Below are 23983 nucleotides of genomic sequence, written 5' to 3' on the forward strand. Positions count from 1 at the left end.
GGAGCAGCGGCCCACGCGCTGACCCCCAACCCCGCCAAGACCCGCCTGTGGAAAGGAGGCGGAGCCCCCGCTGGCCCACAGGCAGCGGCGCTGCATCGGCCTTCCCTGTCAGCGCCGCACTTGACAGTTTGGAAAAGCGGCTGGCAGGGTCCCCTGGCCTCCCCACTTCGAAGGCCCAGGGGCATGTTCTCACGAGCCCCTGCTCTCCTTTTCACGCCGTACCCGGCTAACGGCTTCCCTTTCCCACTGATTCGCACTATGGTCTGTCTCCCCGCAAAGCCGTGAGCCCCAGAAGGGCAGCCACGGTGTATTTGAGGCTCCACGCTCCCCACGGCCCCCAGCGCCGTGTCTGGAATGGCACAGACACACGGGTGTCAGTCACGCCAACGACAGTCTTCAGCAGCCGCCACTGTCTGCTTGGAGCTCGACGGGAAGAAGGGGCCGCCGCGGGGCTGACGGGAACACGCCACGCGTTGACTTGAGTGGGTGCAGGTGTCACGACTCACCGGCCGGGCACTTGGGAGTGAGTGGGGTCATGAACCCGAGCAGTGTCGCTTTGTCCTCCCGCGCCAGCGCCCCCCTGGCCCCCGAGGAGAAGGCAAAGCCGGGCGCAGGGATGGGGACCCCACCTCTTCCTTTGCAGAGGAAGGAGGGAAGGGAGGCGGGCGGCCCCTGCTCTCCCTGGCTCTCAGGGACGCTTCTGGGCACGTCCCCAAGTCGTCCGCGGCACATCGCCTCTCCGGAGGTGCCCGCTGGCCGTCCGCACGCAGCGGTGGCGGCCTTCTCTGCTTGGGGACGGCGAGGTCACAGGTGTGCCTTGCGTGGCCTTGGGGCTGTTCCCCGGCGCCCTCCGAAGTGGGAACGTGGCTTTGCGATTCTGGCTCAGGCCTTGTGTGTCCCGGCAGCAGCATGAAGCCTCATTAAGCTTCCCCAGGCTCCAGCCGCGGCTGCAGGTCCCCACCGCACACACCGACAATGGCTCGGCGGGGGAGACGCCGCAGGAGCTGCGGGAGTTTCCAGAACAGCCGCTGCCAGTAAAGGCCAACCAGGCAGCCCGGGGGCCTGGGGACAGACGGTCCTGTCCCAGGGCTCTGATGGTTGCCAGGGGTAACGAGGGAGAAGGGATCCACAGTTGCTTCCTCAGGGAATTTTCAAAGAATCCGAGTAGCTGCCAGAACATTCTTCTTTCATAAACAGTATTCTATTTCCTAGAGCACAATTATAAACACACCTGCTCTGACTGTGGGATCTTTCCATAAGCAAGCGACTCACTCCCAGCCAGGAGACCCAGGTTCTATCTTGAGCGAGTAAACACATGAACTGATCACTACAGAGCAAAACAGCGTATTAATAATAACTCCGCGGCCTCCGATGAGAGGGGTCTGCCTTTGCAGGCTGAATTTGTGCTTAAGTAAAAAGAAACATGACCTCCTCATACCAGAGGGAAAATTCAAGTCAGCGAGGCATTTGCAACTGGAGGCCGAAGCAAGAGCGTCGCAGGGTGCGGCAGGCACCTCAGGGTCAGCCACGGCCTGGGAGAAAACCCAACAGAAAGCATCCGAAAGCGCTGCTGTTAGAGCGGTTGATCGCGCCTCTGCGCAACCCTCTGTTCTTCCCAGTTTCTATCCGTTGCAGCGGGCACGGCCTCCTTGCCTGCTCACATTTGACTCACGTAGAGAAAGTGTGTTTAGAAGCCGGCCGTGTGCTGGTCCGAGGGTAGCTGGCGCAAGCTGTGTAGGCTGCGGCAAGGCGCTTGACCTCTCTGAACTCTGCTCCCGAGGGGCTGGACCAAGTTCCTAACCACTCACTTCTGCAGTCTCCATCCTGGATGCCAATTTGCCTTAGGCACCTGTGAACCATCCCTAGCACGAAATGGAGGTGGTGGACCCGAGAGCGGAGGTGCTCTACCTGGCCGCGAAAGCCCACCCCAGGGAAGTACTAGCGGTCTCCCGGAAGGGGAGACAGACACCTAAAGAAGCAGATCATAAAGTTATTTTTTGAAAGTTAAAACTTTCTTCCAGTGTGCTCGATCTGCCAAGCAATGAAAGTCCCCTAATTGCATACATCAATTCCCCAAATTAACCTGTTCTAGAACCATATCCCAAATGTGTGTTGTAGCCTAAAAACTCGGCAAGACATCTTGAAATATATTCACAAAACTAAGTATTTCAAGGCCTCAAAAGCCCAAAGAAAGTGACTACTCATCCAATCGGTCTCCAGGGTGATTCCGGGAAGCGAAGCGAATTTCATACCCAAGGAGGGACTACGTATGGAGGCCGACTCGGGTGGCACGTCAACTGCCCCGCTGCCCGGCGGAGCCCCAAAGAGGAGACCGGGCGCCCGCAGCCCCCGAGCACTGGGGACTTGCACTCCGGCAAGGCACAAGGGGGCCCCCCGCCATGCTCAGCGCCTTCCGGCACAGAGGCCCAGAGAATAGTGGCTTTTAAAAACTTTCAAGCTGTACCAAAGCGGTTACTCCTTTTTGCATCTGATGCTTTACAGGAAGAAAAGCTCTTGGGGATGACGTCAGCGTTGGGTTTCAGACAGGTGAGAGGCCAACGCCGGCCACCACGTCGGTGGAGGCTCCAGACCGAGTGAAGCCCCATCTCAGGCAAGGAAACCGGCTCGCGACTCAGATGGGACCTCCAGGGACAAACGGCCGGCAAACTGATGGGAAGGTTAACGATAAGAGACAGGGAGGACGGGACACATCCACACAGGGAGACAGCGGGTGGGGACAGACCACAGGGCGCACTGGAAATGCGTCATGGAAACAGCACCACAGAACATTGAAAAAAAAGGGAAATTAGGACCTCAGTGTTATCCAGTTCATCGATGGCAATTTGCTGGAAGAGAAGAAAGGGAGAGAGAGAGAAGGAGACATTAGGAGAGGAGATGCAAGCGAGCTCGGTGTTAGGTCGCTGTCGACGTGTCCTGTGGCTGACACGTCCGGGTGGCACCTTGCTTGATGGCAGTTTGGACACCACTCTGCCTCACAGGCACACCTGCTCTGATGTGTCCTGCTCGGGAACAAACGGGCAGGAGGCCGCTGCGGTCTGTTCCCATGGCAGGTGCCAAGCCTCGCAGGCAACGTAACTGCGGGCCCGGAACCGTGCCGCCTGCTGTGTGCGCCCGTGGCTCTGGACAACCCTACGGGGTAGGGGCGAGGTGGGGGCCTGTCCCATAGAGAGCTGTGTTCCTTTAGGAGGGGGTGGGGAATGACTAGGGTCAGATCAACGCATCAAGGAGCGGGCTCCCTCTTAGGCCAGGCCCAGCAGGGGTCTGGGGCCCAGGCTGCAGCTGGGATGAGTCAGAATCGGCTTCGGCCAGCGACAAACCAACGCCGGTGAGCCTGGAACAGCGCGGGTTTGAACAGCACCAACCCATGGGCCTGAGCGGGTCAACGGGAAAAAATCTGCCCCTACATGGTTCCTCACAGCTCAAATCTGCGCTGTTCAAGGACCAAATGCCTATCCCACGTCCACACGTCCCCACGCCCTGGTCCTGCTGATGACAAAAGAAAACATCCTCCCTGAAGGTGGTCAGCGTCCTTTCAGCTGGTGTTGGTGACAATGTATCAGCACTGAGTTCAAGGGAAAGAGTGTCCATCGTGGCGATGCCTGTTTAAGGCTGGACGAACTACCCGAACGGACTTCTGTCATGCTTCGTCAATATCTAGCACATCGGGGAAATTTAGGTTGCTATTAGAAACGCTGGCACCTGAAATGCTAATACACCCTCTATTTACAGAGAGAAAGCAGCATCGGTAACGACCAGGGGACTGAGGATTCGCGTGGCGTGAAAACCCTGGCGTTACGCATGGTCAGAGACTCTGGTAAGAACACAGCCGCTCCTGTGCAGATGGGAACATGGACTTTAGATAAATTCTAAGGTATCCTTTTACGTGAATTCTGGGCCTCTAGATTTCTTTCCGAAACTCTTTGACTAATAACAGCAGCTCGATACGAAACCTACAGTCGGCTACAGAGTGGCCAACACGCAAACTAACTGCGCCTCCTTTCCCAGCAGGATCTCGGGGCCTCACAGTTATCTGAATTAGAGATTCCGGTTCAGTTTTAGAGATGTGCAGCAATGGAAGGATTTTTAAAAAAAAAAAAACAGGGACATGGTTTAATCTATAGTTAAAAGGTGCAGATTAGGAGGCATTCTAATCAGCAAGTGGTTATGATGTCCTAATAAAATTTCAAAGTTTAATAATATTGAATATATAAGACAGATAGCTACAAGGGTCATACAAAAATGTCTTAAACTGCTGTTTGGGGGATGATGTTTAATGTCTATTTTATGTTGTCCACTGTCTGAAAGAATACACATTACTGGTCCTTTGCACTTCAGAGACGTTAACAGTTAAAGGTGATTTTTTTTTTTTTAAATTCCTAAGTGATCATGATTTCATTTTTGGGACAATCTGCTCCAACCAGCCGCTGGCTCGCCATCCTGCGTGATACCCTTGGACGGGCACTGGTTAGGGGTGGCTTGAGACAAGGGGGCCGACCCCTGGCCAGTCACTGATCTGGCTCCTTTGCACAGGACCTGACTGAAGTCACAGGTTCTGATGACGCTGTGACAGCCACGATTTGGAAAGTCACCACACGCCGAGTGGAGACTCCGCCAAAGGCTGGGTGTTTAGTCCTGCTTTCAGGGTCGTTTTGTCATTTGCATACCCACGTCACACGACCGAAACTGGAAGGCTGAACTGGGGGGTGGGCCTCCACACAGCGCGATGGTATCACTTTCCCACGAGCTCGCCGTGGGGAGGAGCGGGGACCCTGGAACGGGGCTGGCTGGGAGGGTTCGGGTGCCCGGCGCCTCACTGTTAGCTCTGACCCCGGGCAAACGTCTGAGCCGCTGGGAGTCTGTGTTCCCCTCCCCCGACTGCCCTGTGTAAAAGAGCAGCAGCAGTGACCACCTGTCTCCTCCAGGCTGACCTGCCCCGAGGCAGGAGGTGCGCCCCGATGGGGGCTGGGCGTAACCAGAGGGTGCGCGGGGGCATTTACAACACGTCTGAGCGCAGTGGGGCCGCCCGCAGCCTTGAGAAAGTGGAAGTGGTTCTGCTCTGTTTTTACTCCGTTTGGTAACACGGGCGGCAGTTCCCACGGGCCTCCCTTCACACGGACCCACACGAGCACACTCATGTTTTTAGGCCGAAAAAGGAATGACTTTCTTTTTCATCTGTGCCCATGACTAAATCCTAACTGCTAAATGAGGAAGTGGGGCTGAGTAAAGGGATCTGAGCCTGCCCGTCCTTAAGGGACACGGTTCAGTCCGCAGACGCACGGACACCACCTGGGGGTGGGGGGGCAGGCAGGGCCGCAGCCTGGGAGTCGGGGACCCCGGGGCCAGCCTCGCCCCGGCCACACGCAGGGTGCTGGGACGCCCCCTCGCTCCCGGCCATGGCCCCGTGTGCAGAAAGATGACGGCTGGACGAGGCGCTGCCGGCGCCCACCCAGGAGGCCCGGTCCCGGGCCAAGCTCCGTGGAGAGGCGGGCGACCGACCGGAGAGCCGGGCTAAGGGGGTGGGAGCAGCGCCAGCGCCCTCCCCGCGCCCTCGGCACCCAGGCCGCGCCGCCTCCCGTGCGAGCTACACCAGGGGTCTGCCTGAGAAAGGGCAGCTCCGTGGCCCCGGGCCCCCGCCTGCCCCGGGATGAGCCGGCCCGCGCTGAATGCCACACGTCCTCAGTCAACCAGGGACAGCCGGCCGAGCATCGAAGGCGTTTTCCAAAAGCCCGAGTGAACAAGGCCCGGGCCCGCTGCCGGGGCAGGAGAAACAGGACGTGATGCCCCCCTCCCTGCCCCTTTTCTAAGGTCCCACTAACGGGAGCGGGAAGCAGTGTTTTCCAGCCGACCGGGCACAGGGCCGAGCTGCTCGCCAGCACGGGATTCTGGACTGTCCCTGGGCAATGTGGGATTCTAGAAGATTCTGGAATGTTCCTGGCCGGAGCAGGACTCTTTGTAGAACACCTTTGGTGGCATTTCCCACACTCCTCTATGGCGATTCTGCTTTCATGAAGCCGACGGCAGCCGCCATCAGACAGGAAAGAAATGCCACCCTGCCTCCACGTCTCCCTGTGCCCAGGCATGTGGCTCCCTTGCCAGCGGGACAGGGATCTGACCAACAGCCTATGGACCTCTTCCGGGTTCTGGTCGCTGACCCTCCCACGGGGACCTCCGCCTCCTGCCTCCTTACAGCCCCGGGCTCTGCCACAGCATCTCAGGGCTGTGTGACAATGTTCTCTCTCCCGGGGGCACCATGGGCGGGAAGGGCGGCGAGGCGGCTGCCCTCCCAGGGGGCCCTGGAGGCCCTGACCAGCGGCAGCCGCGGCCTGCGCCCACAGCGTCTCCCGTCCACGGTATAAAACCGCACGCAGGGAGGCAGAGTACAGCCCCCGGGGGGGCAGCTGCTGGAGGCGGGTTTACTTTAAGAACCTCCGTTCTGAAAGGAGCAGACAGGCCAAAGAGGAGGAAAGAGCGGCCTCCACGCCTGAAAGTCAAGTTTCACGTCCCCAAGGTGCAAATACGTCTGTAGCTCCTTAAGGCCCCTTTTGTGGATTCCACCTCATTATGGAGTGTCAATTTCTGTAACTACAGTCCTGTTTAAAATACGTGTCTAAAGCCATCTTTGAGGAAAATAAAGATCTTGTGGAATAAAGGGGTGTCGTTTATCTGTCTGGGGCGCCCTCCGCTCTCACTGGCGTTTCCTTTCCCCAGGTGTTCGCCGTTCCCGCCCCGGTGCCAGGGCTCTTTGCTGCCGTTATTTCTGTGTATTAGCTCTTTTGGGGCAGGCTTCTCCACAGAATTCCTCCTGAGCTCTAGATGCCTATTTGCTAATTGGTCAACGGTTATTCATCTTTTAACTCGCATGGCGAGTCGCCCTGATAGCAACGACAGGCAGCTGCCCAGGTGGCACAGCAGCTCCCTGCGGACCTCCCTGCCCGCACCAGCCGGCCACCCCCACCCCGCCTGACAAGGCAGGCTGTGCCTTCCCGACCAAGGGTCTCCTCGGAGTTGAGGAAAACAGCTCCCGGGCCCTTGGATCCCGCAGGAGACCAGTGTCTGCCTGCTGAGGAAACGCGCCGCTGGCACCTGGGGCACGGTAGTGAATGGCATCACCTTCCAGGGGAAGCCGCGGAGACTCAGCTCGGGCCTGGGCCTCGGGGGGCGTTGGGAACATCCCCCGTGCGCCCTGCTCAGCGGTGGCGCCGTCCAGGGGCCGCCCCTTTCACGACCTCCAGTGGACGTGGTGCCGCGCTTGCCTGCCTGGGTTCCCGTGAGAATTGGAGGGCGTTTCTTGACGCCAGGAAGCACTGGGCAACGTCTGGGCGGAGAGCGGCCAGCGAGTGCACGGGGAGCTCGGCGGGCACCCCCACTGCGGCGCACAGCCCCCCGGCGGGAACTCAGGCAGATGGGGCACCGTGTCATCACGGGTCCTCTAACAACAGGTTACGTGGCACGTGGCCTCGAAAAGACAGCGACACGTGTTTGAGGTTTAAAGGGGACAGGGAGATGTTTCGGGGCAGGAAACACGCTGCGGCCGCGGCCGCCGCCCCGCCCCGCCCCGCCCCGCGCCGGGCGTGTGCGGAAGCGGCTGCTCACCTTCTCCCCGTAGCCGCGGTCCGTGGTCATCATCTCCCGGAGAGTCTGCAGCACCTTGATGCACAGCTTCTCCTCGTTCTCCTCCAGCAGCTGCTTCGTGTGCTTTATCAGCCTGGATAGGGAGCCACATGTTACAGCCCTTGCACCCGTCTCCTGCTTAAAAAACACTTTGCTGGCCACTCACTGAGACTGACAGTGAAGGAACAAATAGTGACCGAGGGCCCGGGGGCCACTCCCTGCCCTAAGAACCCAGTTAGCGACGGCGTCCCAACGGCGACCCCTGCTGGTTGGTGACGGCACGCACGCTCACTGGGCGGCCGCGGGCCACCCTCCCAGAGGTGAGAGAGGTGCAAAGGTGGGTCTGTGCGTACCTGCTGTTCATAGATCCCCTGAGGGCTGCTGGGAACGGGGAGAAAACGCGCCAGCAGCGCCCCAACCCTCAGGACAGCAACGGCTGGGCCAACACGTGCTGTCCCCTCCCCAACAGTCTCACCCTGCGAGGGGCCCAGAGCGGGGAACTCGGGGCAGAGCCCACAGCCATGCCCCGCCCACAGCCAGCCTTGGGGTGCATGTCAAATGGAGGTTTCTGCACGGACAGCTCCTTTTCTCAGGCTGTGGGCCAAGGCAGAGACGGGGCGACTACCAAGCTTCAGGCCGTCCGTGCGCTGCGGGCAGCAGGGGCGAGGCCTTTTCGGGTCCTTGTCGCAGCCCCCGGCTGCTGTCAGGACTTGGGGCTGGAAGACGCCCGCTGGGCCTGCCGTCAGGAGACCTCCGCACCCACAGCACCGCGCCTGCCCACGGGCGTCAGGGTCCAACGCCGGGCCTGCATCCCCTCCTTCAGGGACCGCGCGTTGTCCGGCCCCCGCGACAGGCCCTCACTTGCAGATGAAGCCGCCGCTCTCGCACTTCCGCCTGGCGTCCGTGTTCTCAGGGAAGAGCAGCTCCGGCCTGTGCAGCACGTCCACCAGCACCGACAGCTCCGCCTGCACCAGGGGCCGCAGCCGGTCCTCCAGGGCCGAGACGATGTCCTGGAAGGATGTGCAGCCTCGTGAGCGGGCTGCCCGGCGTGGGACGGGCAGGACGCTCAGCTCTCCCCTAAAGCACGACCCCAGACCGGGCCAGGCCAGAGGAGCTGGAGGGCCGGCGGGCGCCTAACTCCGATCGTTACACGTGGCCCGGGGCCCCCGAGGCATCCGCCGCGGGGGCAGGAAACAAAGGCGAGACAGGGCGACATCCCCACCAGCCCTTCTGTCAAGACGGCCTTTACACCACTCAGGGGCTCATTCCGTGTGTTTGCAGATATGACGCAAAAGGTACATTCGACCACATGGAAACATGTCTGCGATATGAGTGCAAAAAATGGTCCAACAATAGTGCGGGCTCTATGGTCCAACTTTTACAGGCAACAGCAATGCCTAAAGGATATGCACCAACTCCTGTTCAGGCATCGCCGGGGGCCGGGGGCCGGGGGGCGGGCGCTGCTTTCCTTCCCCGTGTTGGTGCCTGTGGGCAGGTCCCATTACTTTCACTGGGTAGGAATTAGTCATGGACTAGAGAGTCGCACGAAAATGAGAACACAAATGAACGAACATGCTGGATCGACATGCTGCATACATGTACCCTGAGAGCATGATGGTCTTCAAATGCAAAACACACAGCTGTAGGAAAGGAAAACAGAGAGAAGTTGAAAGAGCAGCAAAACCAACACAACACACACCGTCTAAAGGCAAAAGGCTGGACACGGGCGAGAGATCATCTCCAAGAGACGTGCCCGCAGGCCGCGCGGCCTGGTGACTGAGAACGTCACCGAGAGAACAAGCCCTAACCACGTGGGAGCAGCCAGCCACACAAGGAGGTCTGCGCGGCAGAGACCCCGGCACTGCACTCACCCCGACCAGGGCCCGAACGTCCTGGGCAGGGGTCAGAGAGCGGGTGATTGATCGCTCATCTGGAAGCTGAATCTAAAACGCAAATGCAACTTTGTTGTATCCTTAACAAAATTCATAATCACTCAGTAATATTTAAAATGCATGAATGAAGCAAACTATTTCTTTGGGCTGGGGGGGCTCTCCCACCGAGACGGGCAGAGTGCACGGCAACACCGATTCGCGCTGTCAGGGTCCAGCCGAAAGAAGGGCCGCCGCTACAGGCCCCTCCGGGGCTTCGTCAGCTCCGCGCCCCCCCGCCCCCCGCCCGCCCCGGCTCCTCTCTGGAAGCAGCTCCTTTTCGCTCCTCTGACAAGAACTGGTCCTAACTCACAAATCATCATTTGTCTACAGCATTTGATGGGGTTGAAGTAGCTCTTCAACATCATGCTCCTGAAACCCTGCATCTTTTGCAGGGTTTGAACTCGACAGGGCAGCCAACTGGCATCGCGTCGTCAAATGTAAAACATTCGACAACCGAAGAGAACGACAGACAGAGATGGCGAAGCGATGGGCAGGGAAGGGGACCAGCGCTGAGGGCGGGGCCAGCCTGCAAGTGGACAAGTGGGGGTTCTCCCATCGCCCCGGGCAACCTCGTGACTCTGGGACTCAGACAACGACTCACTAGGTAATGAGGACCCTCTAGCCATTGGGCAAGTCTTTATAACAAGCAATCTGTTCTTCTGTGTTTTATTTGACTCCCTGAGAATATGCACAATACACCTAAGAAGAGCACAAGATACCAGTGTGTTTGGCTGCAGGTAAAGTACTGAGCATCTGTACTGTTACACGTCTACACTATCGCTCCTCTTTCTAGGAGCTCGGTGGGGTCTAGACGCCCTCCACTGGGACCACAGCACCTTTAAGACCCAGTGCTGTCTCGGGGCTGAGGTCCCTTCCTGGGCTGCGGAGCCCTGCCCGCCTCCCCGGCTCGGGGGCTCCAGCCACGGACCCTCCTGGGGCGTTTGGATGCGCCGTCCTCTCTCCCGCGTTACAGCCTTACATTTCTGTTTCTCTCCCTTTGATTTTTTTAAGTCAGTCCGGCACTGCCCCAGTCTTAGCTCAAGGGTAACTTGCTCAGCCAAGGGCGTCTCCCTGGATCAGCACCCCCACCCAGGTGACCAGGTGCCTCGACAGGGTCTTCCGTGACAGGAAGGCCCGCCCGCTGCAGCCCGTGTCCCTCCTGTCATTTCCTTTCACCTGTGCGCTCGGCGGACTGGTGTCCGTCTCTGGTCCAGGGCCCGAGTCCCTGTGAGCTCGAAGGTCGCGTCTGGGTTTGCACTCCCGTGTCCCCCGTGCCCGGAGGGGGCTGACGAACAAGCCAGAAACTCTTTGCCTCTTAGGAAGTTACATCGCCTCACAGAGGTTCGCTTACTCCATCGAATGATCACGATTACTGTACTCACAAGAGTAACAACAGTAACACCAGTGACAACCATTGTAACGGCAGCTCCGACTGATCGAGAGCTCGCCCTGGCCAGGCGCTGTTCTGTGCTTCACGTACACCCCGCCTTCCGAGGGCGGCCGCCACGTGTCCGGCCTCACATTCTTCTCACAATGCGTCCCCTCCATAACTCCCTTGCCTTGACCCTGAGTGGACTTCCTGGGACTAACTGGGTAGGACAGAAGTGACGTTATGTAACTTCTGAAGCAAAATCCTAAAGACAGGACAGCGTTTCCCCTTGTCTCTCTGCAACGCTCCCCATGCGATCTGGCCGCCATGTTGTGAGGAAGCCCAGAGCATGGGGGGAGGCTACACGAAGATGTTTCTGTCAACACCTGCAGGGGAGGCCCCTGCGGACAACCAGCGCCAACCAACCACCCTGCGTGAGGTGAGCAAGACTTCAGGGTGAGTCCAACCACAGCCACCACCTGACTGCAGCCACAGGCAGACCCCGGGCAGGGCCCGCCTCCTGTGTGCAGCCCACACCTCACTGCTCTTCGGCCCTCACGTCGCCCCCACGAGGTGGCTGTTGCTCGTATCCCATTGCCCAGACTGGGACTCCGGGCACAGGGGGTGACTTCCCTCAGGTTACACCGTCTGTCAGCCACGAAGCCAGAACCGGCACATGGGCCTGAGGTCCGGCCCTGCCCCTCTGCACCCAGCTCACTCCCAGGATCTGTGACTCGGTGAGAGTCACGTGAAGCGACTGCAAAAAAGACGGTAAGACGCCTAAGTGTTTACCATCCACCCAGTGCCCACTGCTCCCCCGCCTCACGTAAGAACAGAGTATGATCTGGCTAAAGCGCAATGCACCTGTATTTTCACGTGGCTCGTTCTGCTATGAAACTCTTCTCTCGGGGTTGCTACTCTGTCTCGGCCGCCCCCAGCGGGATGGGCAGCGGCACGTGGATGCCCGCGTTCGAAGCATCCTCTGTGGCCCCTGAATGTCCCTTCCGGGTAAAAGCGCAGCCCCACGCCTCACAGGAGCCTGCGCATCTACGCACGGCCTTCAGGGCCCGCGGCTTTGTCAGGAGCTGCTCTCCTGCTTGGTAGCCGTCCCTTCATCTGCGCTGGCACGTGACTGCCTGCGCCCGCCTGGCCCCAACCTCTCCCTACGGCCCATCTGGGATTTTCTCTGGCTCAGGAAGCACTGCTGAGTGTGGGAGCCGCCTCAGGCCAGGTGAGGCTCCCCTCTCTCGGCCCCAGGCATTACCTGCAGCCTCTCAATGATGTTCCGGTAGTCTCTGGAAGCGGCCAGAACGGAGTCTCGGCGAGCCGCGTTGCGGGCTGACAGCCGCCAGTTCATGGCGGTCTTCTGCACGATGTTGTGGGACTTCAGGAAGAGATTGTTGACTTGGCTGTCCAGGTCCACGGGAATGGCGATCGCCCGGCTCTTGGCTGCACGGGAGAAGGTAACGCGTGGGCCTGCGGCTCTCAGGGGGGGCGCCCTAGAGACAGACTGACTCCTGTCCCCACGGGGCAGACTCCTCGGGTCCGCACAGTGTTGTGAACACCGAGGGGCTCCCCTGAGCCCTGTCGCCCTCTCTGGGAAGGTTTTCTGACGCGAGCTCTGAGGGCGACAGCTCTGAGGGATGTCACAACGCTCTGAGGTCGGACAGTCGGGCAAGTTCAACGGGCTTTGTCACCCCATGGCTTTTCAAGGTCTGTGCCGAGGTCACGTATGCTAAGAATGATCAAGACAGGGTGCTTGTTTGGCCTGTGAACTGTCTTCTCAGACTGAGGGGGGTGACCGTCCGCACGCACAGCATAAGCGGGGAGGGCCGGCGGCGGCAGAGTCTGATGCTGTTGGGGGAAGGACGCAGGAGACCCATTTACCCAGAGAGGCTAAAGGGAGCCGGCCCCTTTGTGCAGAAGGGGGCTCCTGAGGCCGGGACAGCACGCTTCCACATGCCTGGGCGTGTTCACCAGGCGACGCCAGGGAGCTCCTCGAGTGGGGGGCTGCCCGGGGCCTTGACTGAGCTCAAGAGCACTCGGACTTGCCAAGAGCCACCGAACGTGGGGTCTCATTTCTCAATGCCTACCTTTCTCGAGGGGACTGGCTGGCTTCCAGTTTGGGGAGACGTGGCTGGGGAGAAGACAGTGGTTTGGGGAGGGAGCCTGGGCGCCCACGTGGCCCTGTCCCCCTGGAGTGAGGGGCCTTGTCAGAGCCACAGCCCGCGCAGTCAACGGAGGCTCCCAGTGCGGCGGCCGTCCGCGCCGCGCGAGGGCTTACCAACGTCGGACAGCACGCGGATGCAGCCCTCCACCGAGGCCTTCTGGCTGGGCGCCAGCCAGCTGCAGTGGTAGACCCGGAACACGCCCTGCAGCAGCTGCACGAAGACGGGCTGGCGAGTCTGCAAGAGGCGGGGGGCGGGGGGGCGCAAGCTGTGGAGGCCGGGAGGCTTGCCTGTGGCCACGACGGGCGACCCCACAGGCCGTGCCCCGCGCGGGGTTCGCGAGCCCGCGTGCGAAGGCGGGAAGGGGGACGGCGGAGGGCTGGAGCCGCGGGAGGAAGAGCCAGTGGCTCCCCAACAGCCCCGGCACCTCTGACACAAGGAGGCGCGGTGGCATCAGAGCTGGACACGGGTGCCCTTGTCCGGTTCCCGACCGGCTGTGCAGCGGGAAGGAAACCACTGCACCTCTCGGAGTCTCAGCTTTGTCCAGGTCAACCCCAAAGTTCTCTCCAGACACCGTGTCCTGAGTGGGACCTACACTTTCAACCACCCAAAACCACCCGGTAAGTGGGTCCCCCCGGAGGGTCCCTACCCCCTGGTGGCTGGCACCGCTTCCACGACCTACAGGCAGAACAACTCCGTGGGGCTCTCGGTAAATGCACTTGCTTGCTACAGACGAGGACTGAAAGTCTAAGCACACAGCAGGACTCCCTCCTGCGACCGCGTCAGCCTGTGCTCGTTTTAAAGGGAGCTCACACGTCCACTGCGTCAATTTGACGCTGACTTTTTACAGCCAGTTCAGTCATGCCTGGCCTCCCCCCGAAGCTGCCTGGACCACGGCCCCTTTGGACCCGCAGGCGAACATCCCCCCTCTACCAGCCTCTAGTTCCGCGGAAGGACTCGCAGAGCCCCTCCAAAAAAGCAGGAGGTCACAGAGCTAAGAAGAAAGGACAAAAACTCTAGAGAGGATCCTGAAATAAAAGAAAAACTGAAAGTGCTCAGGAAAAAGGAAGTCCACGACAAGGAAAAACCAGTTACTACAAATGCGGAACCTCTTCTGAGAACTCCACGGCAGCACCTCCCACCCCGTGTGAGCCGCGTGCTGCCCGGGAGACGTCACGGGGCCTGATGACGGCCCTCAGACGCAGGGGCTGCTGTCCCACCACCGGTGACACCCCAAGGCCCACCCCGCTTAGGAGAAAGCGCCCGGAAGCACTGAGAAGCGGGGGGGGGCAGAGTAGGTGGTCCACGTCAGGCTCTTTTGGGCACGTTCTCCTGGGAACCAGAACCCCAGCTTCTGCAGGAAGTACTTCCTGTCCCACAGCTCACAGCCACGTGGGACGGTCAACTGTGCCCCCAGCAACGCTGGAGCCCAGGGAGCCCAGGGAGCCTGGCATTCAGCCCCGGAGCACATGGGCCCACAGAGCCAGCCCGCTCAGCTCTGTGCCTGTCCCGTGGGGCCGTGGCCATGCGCCCAGAAGGCGAGGCAGCTGTGGATGGTCAGCCACCCGCCGGGCTCATACAGGCCGGGGTGGGGTGGGACCCCAACAGCCGTCCTCGAGGAAAGAAGCGCCTTTTGACCACAGTAACTCGGTCAAACGAGGATTCATTGAGCACCTGCTCAGCCCCTACCTCGACAGAGAGGACGAGCGAACGGACCGGGTAGCTGCCTCCCCAGTACCCACGCTGATGCGCAACCTGGGGACATCAGCTCACTGGCCTTCTGGGCGGAAGGACGTGACTGCCCTTTACCTTCCCCCTAAAACTCCCCCCACTCCTGCCGCTCCTGAGCCCCGCCTCTCAGGGGCCTCGCCCCGCCTGCCTCGCGACTCCTGGGTCGCCCGCGCATCCTCCCTCTGCCCTGCCCTGCCCTGCCCTGCCCTGCCTGTGCCCTGCCTGCCTCCCCACCCGTCAGCCGCCAGAGGCTACCTGCATCCCCTGGGAGAGCCTGTCGCCGTGAACACTCCGTAATTCACACCTGAGTCACCCAGGGCTGGGCTGAAATCACGGAGCTGTGACCGCGGCTGGGCACGGGCACGAACCCCTCCGTGCCTCAGTTTACTCTGAGGCGAGACGGGGACACCACCATCCACCTCGTGCACTAAGCACATACGAACCGCTCTGTGTGGTCAATGGGCCACAGCAGGGTCCAATAAACGTACCCGACTGTCGCGCTGACTACGAATCTCTCTTCCCCTGGAGGATTCACCTGAAATTCAATCTCAGATGTTTTGTCTATCGTCCAACGCCCCCCCCCCCCCCCCAACACTCCCATCAGCCCTGGTGGCCTCCACCTCCTTCCATGACAAGGACAGTGCATATTCCTCTCCTGGCCACTGGAGACCGCGTCCCTGCCTCACTCCACAGCATAGGCACGGCCCACGGGGGCACCGCGGCGGCCACTGGCCAAGACGCAGTCAGAAAACAAGAGCGACCCCCAAGCACAAGGACCACTGCCAGCTGCCCAGCCCCAGAGCTCTGAGACTGTCGGAGACCGAGCGCCGCCGCGCAGACCCGCCCCGCGCGGGACCATGGACGGCGGCCCCAGAGCCGTGCAGCGAAGGGGCTCACAGTGGCCGCTGTGCCATCGCGCCCCAGCGGGCGCTGCTTCCGGTGGGCCGCAGGCTCCCGTTTGGAGCTCAAACGGAGATTTCCGGGACTTCTATCCCTTGTGGGCAACCTGCTAGCACCTAATGGAGGGCTGCTCGTCTTTGTGACATTGGAGGGAGGGGCGAGGTCGGCGAGGGGGAAATGAGGCATTTTAGGGGAAACCACCACCAGTGAAACCGCCCGCTGTGGAGAACGCCCTCAGGTGCTTCTCCATTCCGCGCCCCGTGACAGCTGCCCTCCTCGGGGACACACGGTCGCCTGGCCGGCCTTCCCACGGCACCGCCCGCGCGGGCCTCTCACCTGCAGCGTGGTGCTCTGGTCGGAGAAAGGGGAGCTGAAGAACGTGGTCACGATGCTCATGACGATCTCGGTGACATACTTCTCCAACACCGAGTCCGCGTGCTTCCTGTCGCTCGTGGCGTTGCAGGCCTGCGGGTGAGTGTGCGCTTCAGACAGGCCCCTCCCCCCCCGCCCCCCGCAGGGGGCCGCGCTGCTGAGCCACCGGCCGTCTCTGCAACTGGCCTCTAACAGCAAGTAAAGGCCCACAGGCCAGGATTTTTCCCCAGAAGAGACCAGCGATTAAAAATAAAAACAGAAGATCATGGAACAAGAGAACCAGGTCATCTTGGACACCATGGATTCACAAAAGCATCACACTGGCGGGGGACCGGCACGGCCACCTCCTCCGAACGCCTGCCCGCCTGTGGCAAACCTGAGCCCCACAGGCAGGGAGAGGCGGCGTTGCTGCTGTGGCCTAGCTGTTCCCCAGAGGAGACCGACCCCCGGCCTTAAGGCACGCGCTCGCTGCAGGCCACGGTTTCCTAATCCACATGGTCAGGAGACTCACATCTGTCCCCAAGGCCACAGCACACGGTCTCTCCAAAGCTCCACACCCCCGCTCTGCCTGCAGCCCCTGGCCGGCAGGCAGCGCTGCGGGAGGGGGCTGGGACTCAGCTCACCAGTATGCTCTGTCCCCCTGCCCAGCCCCACCGTGCGCACTGACTCCATGCAGGGCCTCGCTAGGCAGCTGCATGTGGCTTTAGAAGGTCCATTAAATTCAGTGCAAAACCAAACCAGGGGAAGGGACGCCCCCCCCACCCCCAACTCTGGGGCAGGAAAGCCACCGACGGAACGCAAAGGCTTTGCCGAACCCTTGACGTGCGTGTTGAGTCAGGAAGGGGCTTCAAGGACAGATGTATTTGTCAAGGAAAAGAAGACCTTACGAATCTGATCTGAACATGTCCCAGGTGGTCATTCCCACGCCAACCCGTAAAGGATGAAAAGAAAACCAGAAGACAACCTATGCTCCCTGCAGCTTGGCAAGGGAACTCAATCCTCGGCTAAGAGCACAGGTGGAAGTGAGACGTAGGGACAGGCAGGAGCCACGGCTGTGTCCTCGCGCTTCGAATCAGGGAGTAGAAATGAGGAGACATTTTCCCGATGTCCACACAGGGATGCCCACAGACAGGCAGGCAGGCAGGCAGACGCCCGCCCGCGGGCTGACGCTGCCCCCAGAGCCCCCGAGAGCCGCACCCTGCAGATGTCGACCAGGAAGTTCTCGAACAGCTTCCACATGTGGTTACTCGTGTAAATCTCCTTCATCTCCACCTCTGTGTCCACGTAGCAGTGGTTCAGGAAGTTGATGTAGGCGATTTTAACCTGGGAGACAGAGACAGGCTTGGTGAGCCACTGCTTCTGTGGGGGGGGGGGCGAGGGGGGCTGCCGACTGCCGGCTGCCCCCTGCCCCCCTCAGTGCTGAGGACGGGCCAGAGTGGCCCTTCCCCTGCCCGGTTTCGTTTCCTTGATTTTTCTGATATTGAAAACTCACATTTATAAAATTTAAAATTACAAAGCTTTCAGAAGAGAATAATTTCCCAGCCTCAAGGCAAAGAACGGCATAAAAACCCCGACCGTAGGAGACATAATGGACAAGTTTGACTACACCAAGGTTAAGGATTTTGGTCCTGGCTGGGTAGCTCAGTTGGTTAAAGTGTCATCCTTATTTGCCAAGGTTGTGGGTTCGATCCCCAGTCAAGGCACATACAGGAATCAAACAAGGACTGTAACAGTAAGTGGAAAAACAAATTGATGCTTCTCTCTAAAAAAGAAAATAAAATCAATACATTCTTAAAAAAAGATCAAGATTTCTGTTCATGCCAAGACACCATTAAGAGTTCAATGACATGAGCTGGAGACACTGTTTGCCACATGTTTCCCAATGAAGAACCAACCCCTACAGACGTGTGTGTGTGAGACAGACCCTCGAAGAGGGAGGCCGCACCACGTCCGACCCAGTATTTCCTGAAAGGAGCATCGGACATCAGACACACACAGAAAGGGGCTTTACCAGCCCTGAGTAATGAAGGGCATAGAAATTCAAGCCACTGCGAGACACCAGCCCCACTGGATTCAGAAAATAGGACAAAACGAAGGGTCTGAGATGCCGCGCTGGCTGAGCAGCAGGGGGCTCCCGGGGAGGCCCAGCGGCTGCGGCAGCCGTGGGAAAATGGTTCGGCACAGTGGGGTCACACGGGAGAAAGGCGGCCTTGACCCCGCACTGCCCTCCAGGCGGCCCCCTGCAGAGACGCGCAGCCGTGGCTGGGACGCCCGCGGGGAGCCAGGGCCCGGTCCCTCCGCGTCACTGCATGGTCACGTGCCACGCACTGGTCCTAGGAGCCGGACCCTGGACACGCTGCCGTGAGCGCCCGCCACAGAGCAGGACTGGCCAGGGGCAGAGAGGGCGGCCACACGCGGCGGCGTGGAGGGGGCTCACCAAGACAGAGTCGACCTTAGAAAGGCGCAAAATAACCTGTGAAGGGAGTGCCAATACCGGCAGAGCCAGGTGATGCCGCGTGGGCCGCTCAAGGAGAAGCCACTAGGGAGTGCGTGCATGTGGCTCACAGCTGCCCCGGCGGCGGGGACAGGACGTGGGGGTCTGTCCCGCTCTCTGACCGCAGTGGGGGTTAGGCAGCTGTCCTCCTTGCCATTCTTCTTCCACTACACCCTGAGATTTACGCCCTTTCTGTTCCTACGTTGTACTTCAAACAAAAATCGGGTTGACAAAAGCTGATTGTCCATAATTAAAACTATGTCGAAATACTGTTTTCATCTATTCGATAGGAGACTCCAAAAGTTTGGTAGTTTGTTCTATATGGACAAGGCTGTGAGAAAAGTGCAACTCCGTGGTTTCCTTTCTCTAATTATTATCTCACTATATTATCATAAACGGATTCAGTATTTCTGCAGGACACATCTGATACATCCACGCAATGGAACTCAGCAGCTATAAAAACGGGCAGCAGAGCCCTTTCACGGGCAGCGTAAAGAGCAAGCAGGACGCCGACAGAGTCATCTTTGTGCTTAACGGAGGGGGTGCCGGAGAACAAGGTCTGCGTTACTCGTATCTGTTTATATACAAGCGAAAGTCTGGAAGGAGGTACAAAAACGTAACCAATGATTTTCTGGAACAGAGTAGATCTTTCACTGTTTACTCCTTTACAGTCTTTGTTATCTGAGATTCTATAAACTCTATTAACTTTAAAAATTAACCTAACAACACAAGTAACATATGTAACTTATGTTACAGATACTATACATAAACGTTACAAATGCTAGATGCGTAACCATGTATGTGTTTAGACTATAAACTAACAGTGTATTTTAAAGCACACAAAGGTGAAATGTATGCTGTGAGAGCCACTTTGTGGCTGTCATTGTTACTAGTCAACATCTAGGAACAGGGGACAGAAGGGAATCACGTCCCAAACCTGCCCCGTGTCGATGACAGGGGACGGGATTACAGGTTATTTTCATTTTCTGGTTGGCAGCTGCTGCGGCTCCTCAGTGCTTTACAACACGCTGCTCCTCATGCTTGCGATACGAGTGTGTGTCTGGGGAGCAGGGCAGGGCTCCCGACCCCGACCCCGACCCCGACCCCCGCATCTCAGCTCGCTTCCCAAAGTGCGTGCAGACCAAGCCCCCTCCGTGCGGCAGGCTGAGGCACTGGCCCCTCCGCAGTGACTCCCACCCTTCGAGAGGACACAGAAGGAAAAACAAGCCCCTGCCACGTTTCTTTTGCACAGAATCGACACTCGAGGAAACACTGCTTCAGCCGACTGAAGCCTCGTGACCAAAGGCGCTGCAGGTTCCTGAATGGTGCGGCGCCCCCCGCCCCCCCGCCCCCCCGCCCAGAGGCGGGCTCACCTCGGGGATGCAGTCCTCGTGCGTCACCACGCGCACGATGTCGTCCAGTGGGAGCAGGGAGTTGCACTTGATCTCGGTGTAGACGTTCTTGCCCTCCGTGCACACGGCCAGGAGCTCGACCAGGTGGATGTGGTAGGTGAGGGGGCTGTTCTCGTCCATGCGGTCCCGCTCCGACCTCATCATCTGGGTCAGAGTCTGGAAGGAGGCTCTGTCGTTGTAGAACACGAGGACGTCCTCCCCCGAGTTCACCAGCTGCGGAAGGCAAGCTGCGCTCAGGCCACGCGCCGCGGGGCCGGCTCCCCCGCCCACCAGCCTCGCCGGGGTTACCCACGCCTCTCGCCCTCGTCCACTCGTGCTGCTAAACCGCTGGGCAGCCACAGCAGCAGCCTTTTAACCCCCAGGTGCGTAAGTATCCGCGGTCCTAAGCCACGACGCAGGGAGGAAACAGCGGGGGTGCCGGGCCCGGGGTCGGCGGGGACAGGGCTCACCAGCTCGCACTGGCATTTCCAAGGCTGCGAGTCAGGCTGTCGTTTTGCTTTTGAAAATGTTTCCATTTTCTTTTTCAGCATTCAAAGGATCCCTGGTAGGACTCTCTCACACTCGGCCCCAACACGTCACTAATTACCGTCTTCTAACGGAGACGTGCCTTCCTTGCCGCGCTCATCAACAAGCCGGGCACCCTACCCGGAACGGGCTCCCCGGCCCCGCAGCTTTTCATGACTCTCTTTAAGGATAAATCAACCGCAGTGCCGCGTGTACTGCCGAAGCTCCGAGAGGCGGGCACAGAAGCCGACGTGAACACAGCGACGCTGTGTTTGAGCAGCTCACTTTCAAGAGCTCTAGCTACATGCCAGCTGCCGTGACAATGACAAACACTCCCCACGGGTCGCCCTGCCCTCCCTGGGCCGCAGCGCTGCCTGCGGCACTCGGGGCAGATCGCTCCCTAATCACGGCGCTGCGGTGTCCAGCAGGTGGTGAGCGAGCGGAGGCTGCCGGGCTGCGGCGCCCGCTGGACCGGCCCCTCGGCGAGCCCTGCCGTGCCCTCTCTGTACAGAGCCTGCCGCGGGTCTGAGGAAGCAGGTCACACAGCCACCAAGCGGTCCAGTGACCCTTTGTGACACGGCACTGCCTTCCAGGGACCATGTACATAGATGGGACTATAAAGCCAAGCGGTGGGTAGATTTACTGAAGTTTTCGTTTTTGAAAAGGTGGAAAGATGAAACGGAGCCGGGGAAGGCCAGGGCGCAGGGGTGGCCGGGGCGCTGCCTCCCACCGAGAACCGGGGCGGGGGGCTAGGGGCGGGGTGCTTGGCCTGCTTCCCCTGACCCGCTTCCTCCCAGGAACCCTCAGGCAACGTGTTTTCTAGCTAATTAATTAGGTGACTAATTTTTTTAAAAAAATGGTATAATCCACAAGAAAGGAGTCTGCTCTGGCCCATGGGATCCCGTCCACATTTCTCTCCATCCACTAGATTTTGGTTCATTATTCCTGACCTTTTTTTTCCATCTGTCACAAGAATCTGAGCCGAACTTCCTTAAAATGAATACGCTCTCACTGCTGTGAAAAGCCAGACTCGGCTCCTGCCTAGATCTGCAGTTTAAGTTCGTAAACGAGCTTGTGCGCGCACTCGCGCTCTCTCTCACTCGCTCTCTCCCTCTCTCTCTCTCTCTCTCTCTCTCTCTCACACACACACACACACACACACACACACACAGCGTTACTTTTGTCTCTCTCTATGGCACCGGGAGAGCGCGCCAGCTCATGCGGGTAAGATGAAGCAATGTTACACTTTCTAGGGGACGCCAGAGGAAGGCCTGTAGGAACGGAGCGCGGTCACCTCAGCCATGACCATGTCCTGGCACTTCTTGATGAACTTCCCTTCGGCCTTGACGATCGTCTGCAGGAACTGGATGTACTGCACATTGCGGCCGTGCGTCTCGATGCAGTGCACGAAGTGCTGGACCACCCTCTCGTTGATCTCGCTGCACAGCTGGAAGTTGTTCATGAAGATGTGCTGCATCGTGACAGCCTCCAGGATCTGCGGGGGTGGGGCGCAGGCGGCGGTCAGAGGCGGGGCGGGGCGCACGCGGGGAAAGAGGAGCCCGCCAAAAACGCGGGGAGACGCGTCTGCGCCCTGAAGGTGGCCTCCTTTCCTCGGAAACTTTCCAGCCGTGTTTCGTGAACACAGCAAGAACTGCACAAACCACCAGGGTCGGCGAACCGGGCGAGCACCAGGGGAACCCAGCCCCCAGCAGCAGCCCCCGAAGCCGGCCCGCCCCGCCGCGCCCCTCCTCTGTGGGCTTGCGCTCCCGCGCGGCCCGTTCCTGCCCCTCGTGCCTGCTTTTCCCACTGGCCTCTTCGCTCCGACTTCATTTGCAACATCGTCACCCCTGCTGTTACAGGTGTCGGTAGCTTGTTCCTTGGCACTGCTACGGGTGTTTCGTTGTACGAAGACACCGCAGTGGATTTCTCTGTTCTGTAGCTGATGGGGAGTGTCTCGTTTTAGTGCGTCGTGACACTACTCTTACCACAAACATGGAGCGCCGCTCTGACCATCCTTGCACGTGTCTTCTGGCAAACTAAGTGCATACGGTTCTGCTGGGCGGAACCAGGAGCAGAACTGCTGGGCAGCACAGTGTGTCTTGTTTGGCTTTAGAAGACACACCCAACACCTTCAGAAGACGTTCACGATTCACGTCCTACCCTGCGGCTGCCCCGCACCCTTTTCCACACAGTATCGTCTGCCCTTGCAGTTCCAGTCCTCTCTCACTGCCTACGTCCCCTTCCCCGCTGACTAAGCCCGCGGAGCACCTGCTGCGGTCACTGGCCACGTGGACATCGTCTGCGGTGGGCTGTCTCGTTTCGAAGGTTTTTGCTCATATTAAAAAGCAGCCCTGGCTGCTGTGGCTCAGTGGGTTGAGTGTCAGCCTGAGAAACAAAGGGTCGCTGGTTCGAGTCCCAGTCCGGGCACAGGCCTGGGTTGCAGGCCAGGTCCCCAGTAGGGGGTGGGAGAGGCAACCACACATGGATGTTTCTCTCTCTCTTTCTCCCTCCCTAAAAATTAAATAAAATCTTAAAAAAAAAAAAAAAGAAAAAGTGGGTTGTCCGATTTCTCCTCACTGATGTTTCCGAGTTTGTTATAGACACTGGACACACATTCTATGTCGGACAGACGCACTGCAAATGTCCCCTCCCACTCCCTGGTTTGCCTCCGGACACCTTCATTGTGTCAGTTGATGAACATTTTTTAAAAAGTCCAATGTATCAATACTTTCTTTTACGGTTGGAACCATTAGCGCACTGTGGGGAAAAACATCAATTCTCCACGAGGTCATGAAGGTCTTTTCATGTACCTTCCAGAAGCTCTATTTTCTACTTTTTACCCAGAGTTACTGAGCTACGGAGTTTCTTGTTTGGTGTGAGATAGAGGGCTTTAAACCTTTTATCTTTTGCCTTTTCATCCTAACGGGACCACGAGGGACTATCACCCTTCGATCCAGCAGTCCGTTTCCTGCAAAGCCCTCAAATACAAACAAGAGGGTGCACGTAGCAGCGTGCGTGTATAAGGGTATCCTTTGTGGAGCTGTTTAAAACCCAAAAATTAGACAGTGTGTAATTGTCTCGTTACGATGAGAACGGTTTCTTAAAAACACCACCATTGTATGGAATGCCATGCAGCCACCAAGCCAAAGGAGAAAAACACCTCTGACTTGCAGACTCGGCCATGATGTATTATGTGAAAAAGCAAAATGCAAAACGAAGTGTAGAGTGCACCTCATTTTTCTTTAAAAGCTTGAAAATACGTATTCAATGTAATTGAAACACATATATTTAGTGACCTAAACAGCTGTGCAGCCGTGCTGTGGGCGGACTATGCTGCGCCTGAGCCTACGCACAGCGCCCGCCTGGCTCGGGGGCGGGGCTGCAGGGAGAGAACTGTGCCTGCCTCCTGCCGGAGAGCGGAGAGCGGTGCGGCACGGAAGTGCCGTTCGAAAGACACGGATGCAGCTTGC

At 58.9% G+C, this 23983-nt stretch overlaps 1 protein-coding gene across 6 annotated transcripts in view; it reads right to left on the bottom strand.

Moving 5' to 3' along the window:
- The window catches only part of ITPR1 (inositol 1,4,5-trisphosphate receptor type 1), a 223293-nt gene that overhangs the window by 80481 nt on the left and 118829 nt on the right, over nt 1-23983 (bottom strand). For 4 of the 6 annotated variants that reach the window (XM_054594639.1, XM_054594637.1, XM_054594636.1 and 1 more), the window contains 9 exons: nt 21808-22008; nt 19971-20222; nt 17301-17426; nt 16068-16196; nt 13217-13337; nt 12197-12381; nt 8494-8642; nt 7615-7726; nt 2814-2846 (listed from right to left, as the gene is read on the bottom strand). In XM_054594639.1, coding sequence (XP_054450614.1) covers nt 2814-2846; nt 7615-7726; nt 8494-8642; nt 12197-12381; nt 13217-13337; nt 16068-16196; nt 17301-17426; nt 19971-20222; nt 21808-22008 — 1308 coding nt within the window. The remainder of the gene's footprint in view (nt 1-2813; nt 2847-7614; nt 7727-8493; nt 8643-12196; nt 12382-13216; nt 13338-16067; nt 16197-17300; nt 17427-19970; nt 20223-21807; nt 22009-23983) is intronic. The other 2 variants (XM_054594640.1, XM_054594638.1) reach the window with 1 other exon arrangement.

The sequence above is a fragment of the Pteronotus mesoamericanus genome, unplaced genomic scaffold (genome assembly GCF_021234165.1).
Source record: "Pteronotus mesoamericanus isolate MK-2021 breed Mesoamerican mustached bat unplaced genomic scaffold, CSHL_Meso_final scaffold_533, whole genome shotgun sequence".
In the NCBI taxonomy this organism is placed as follows: domain Eukaryota; kingdom Metazoa; phylum Chordata; class Mammalia; order Chiroptera; family Mormoopidae; genus Pteronotus; species Pteronotus mesoamericanus.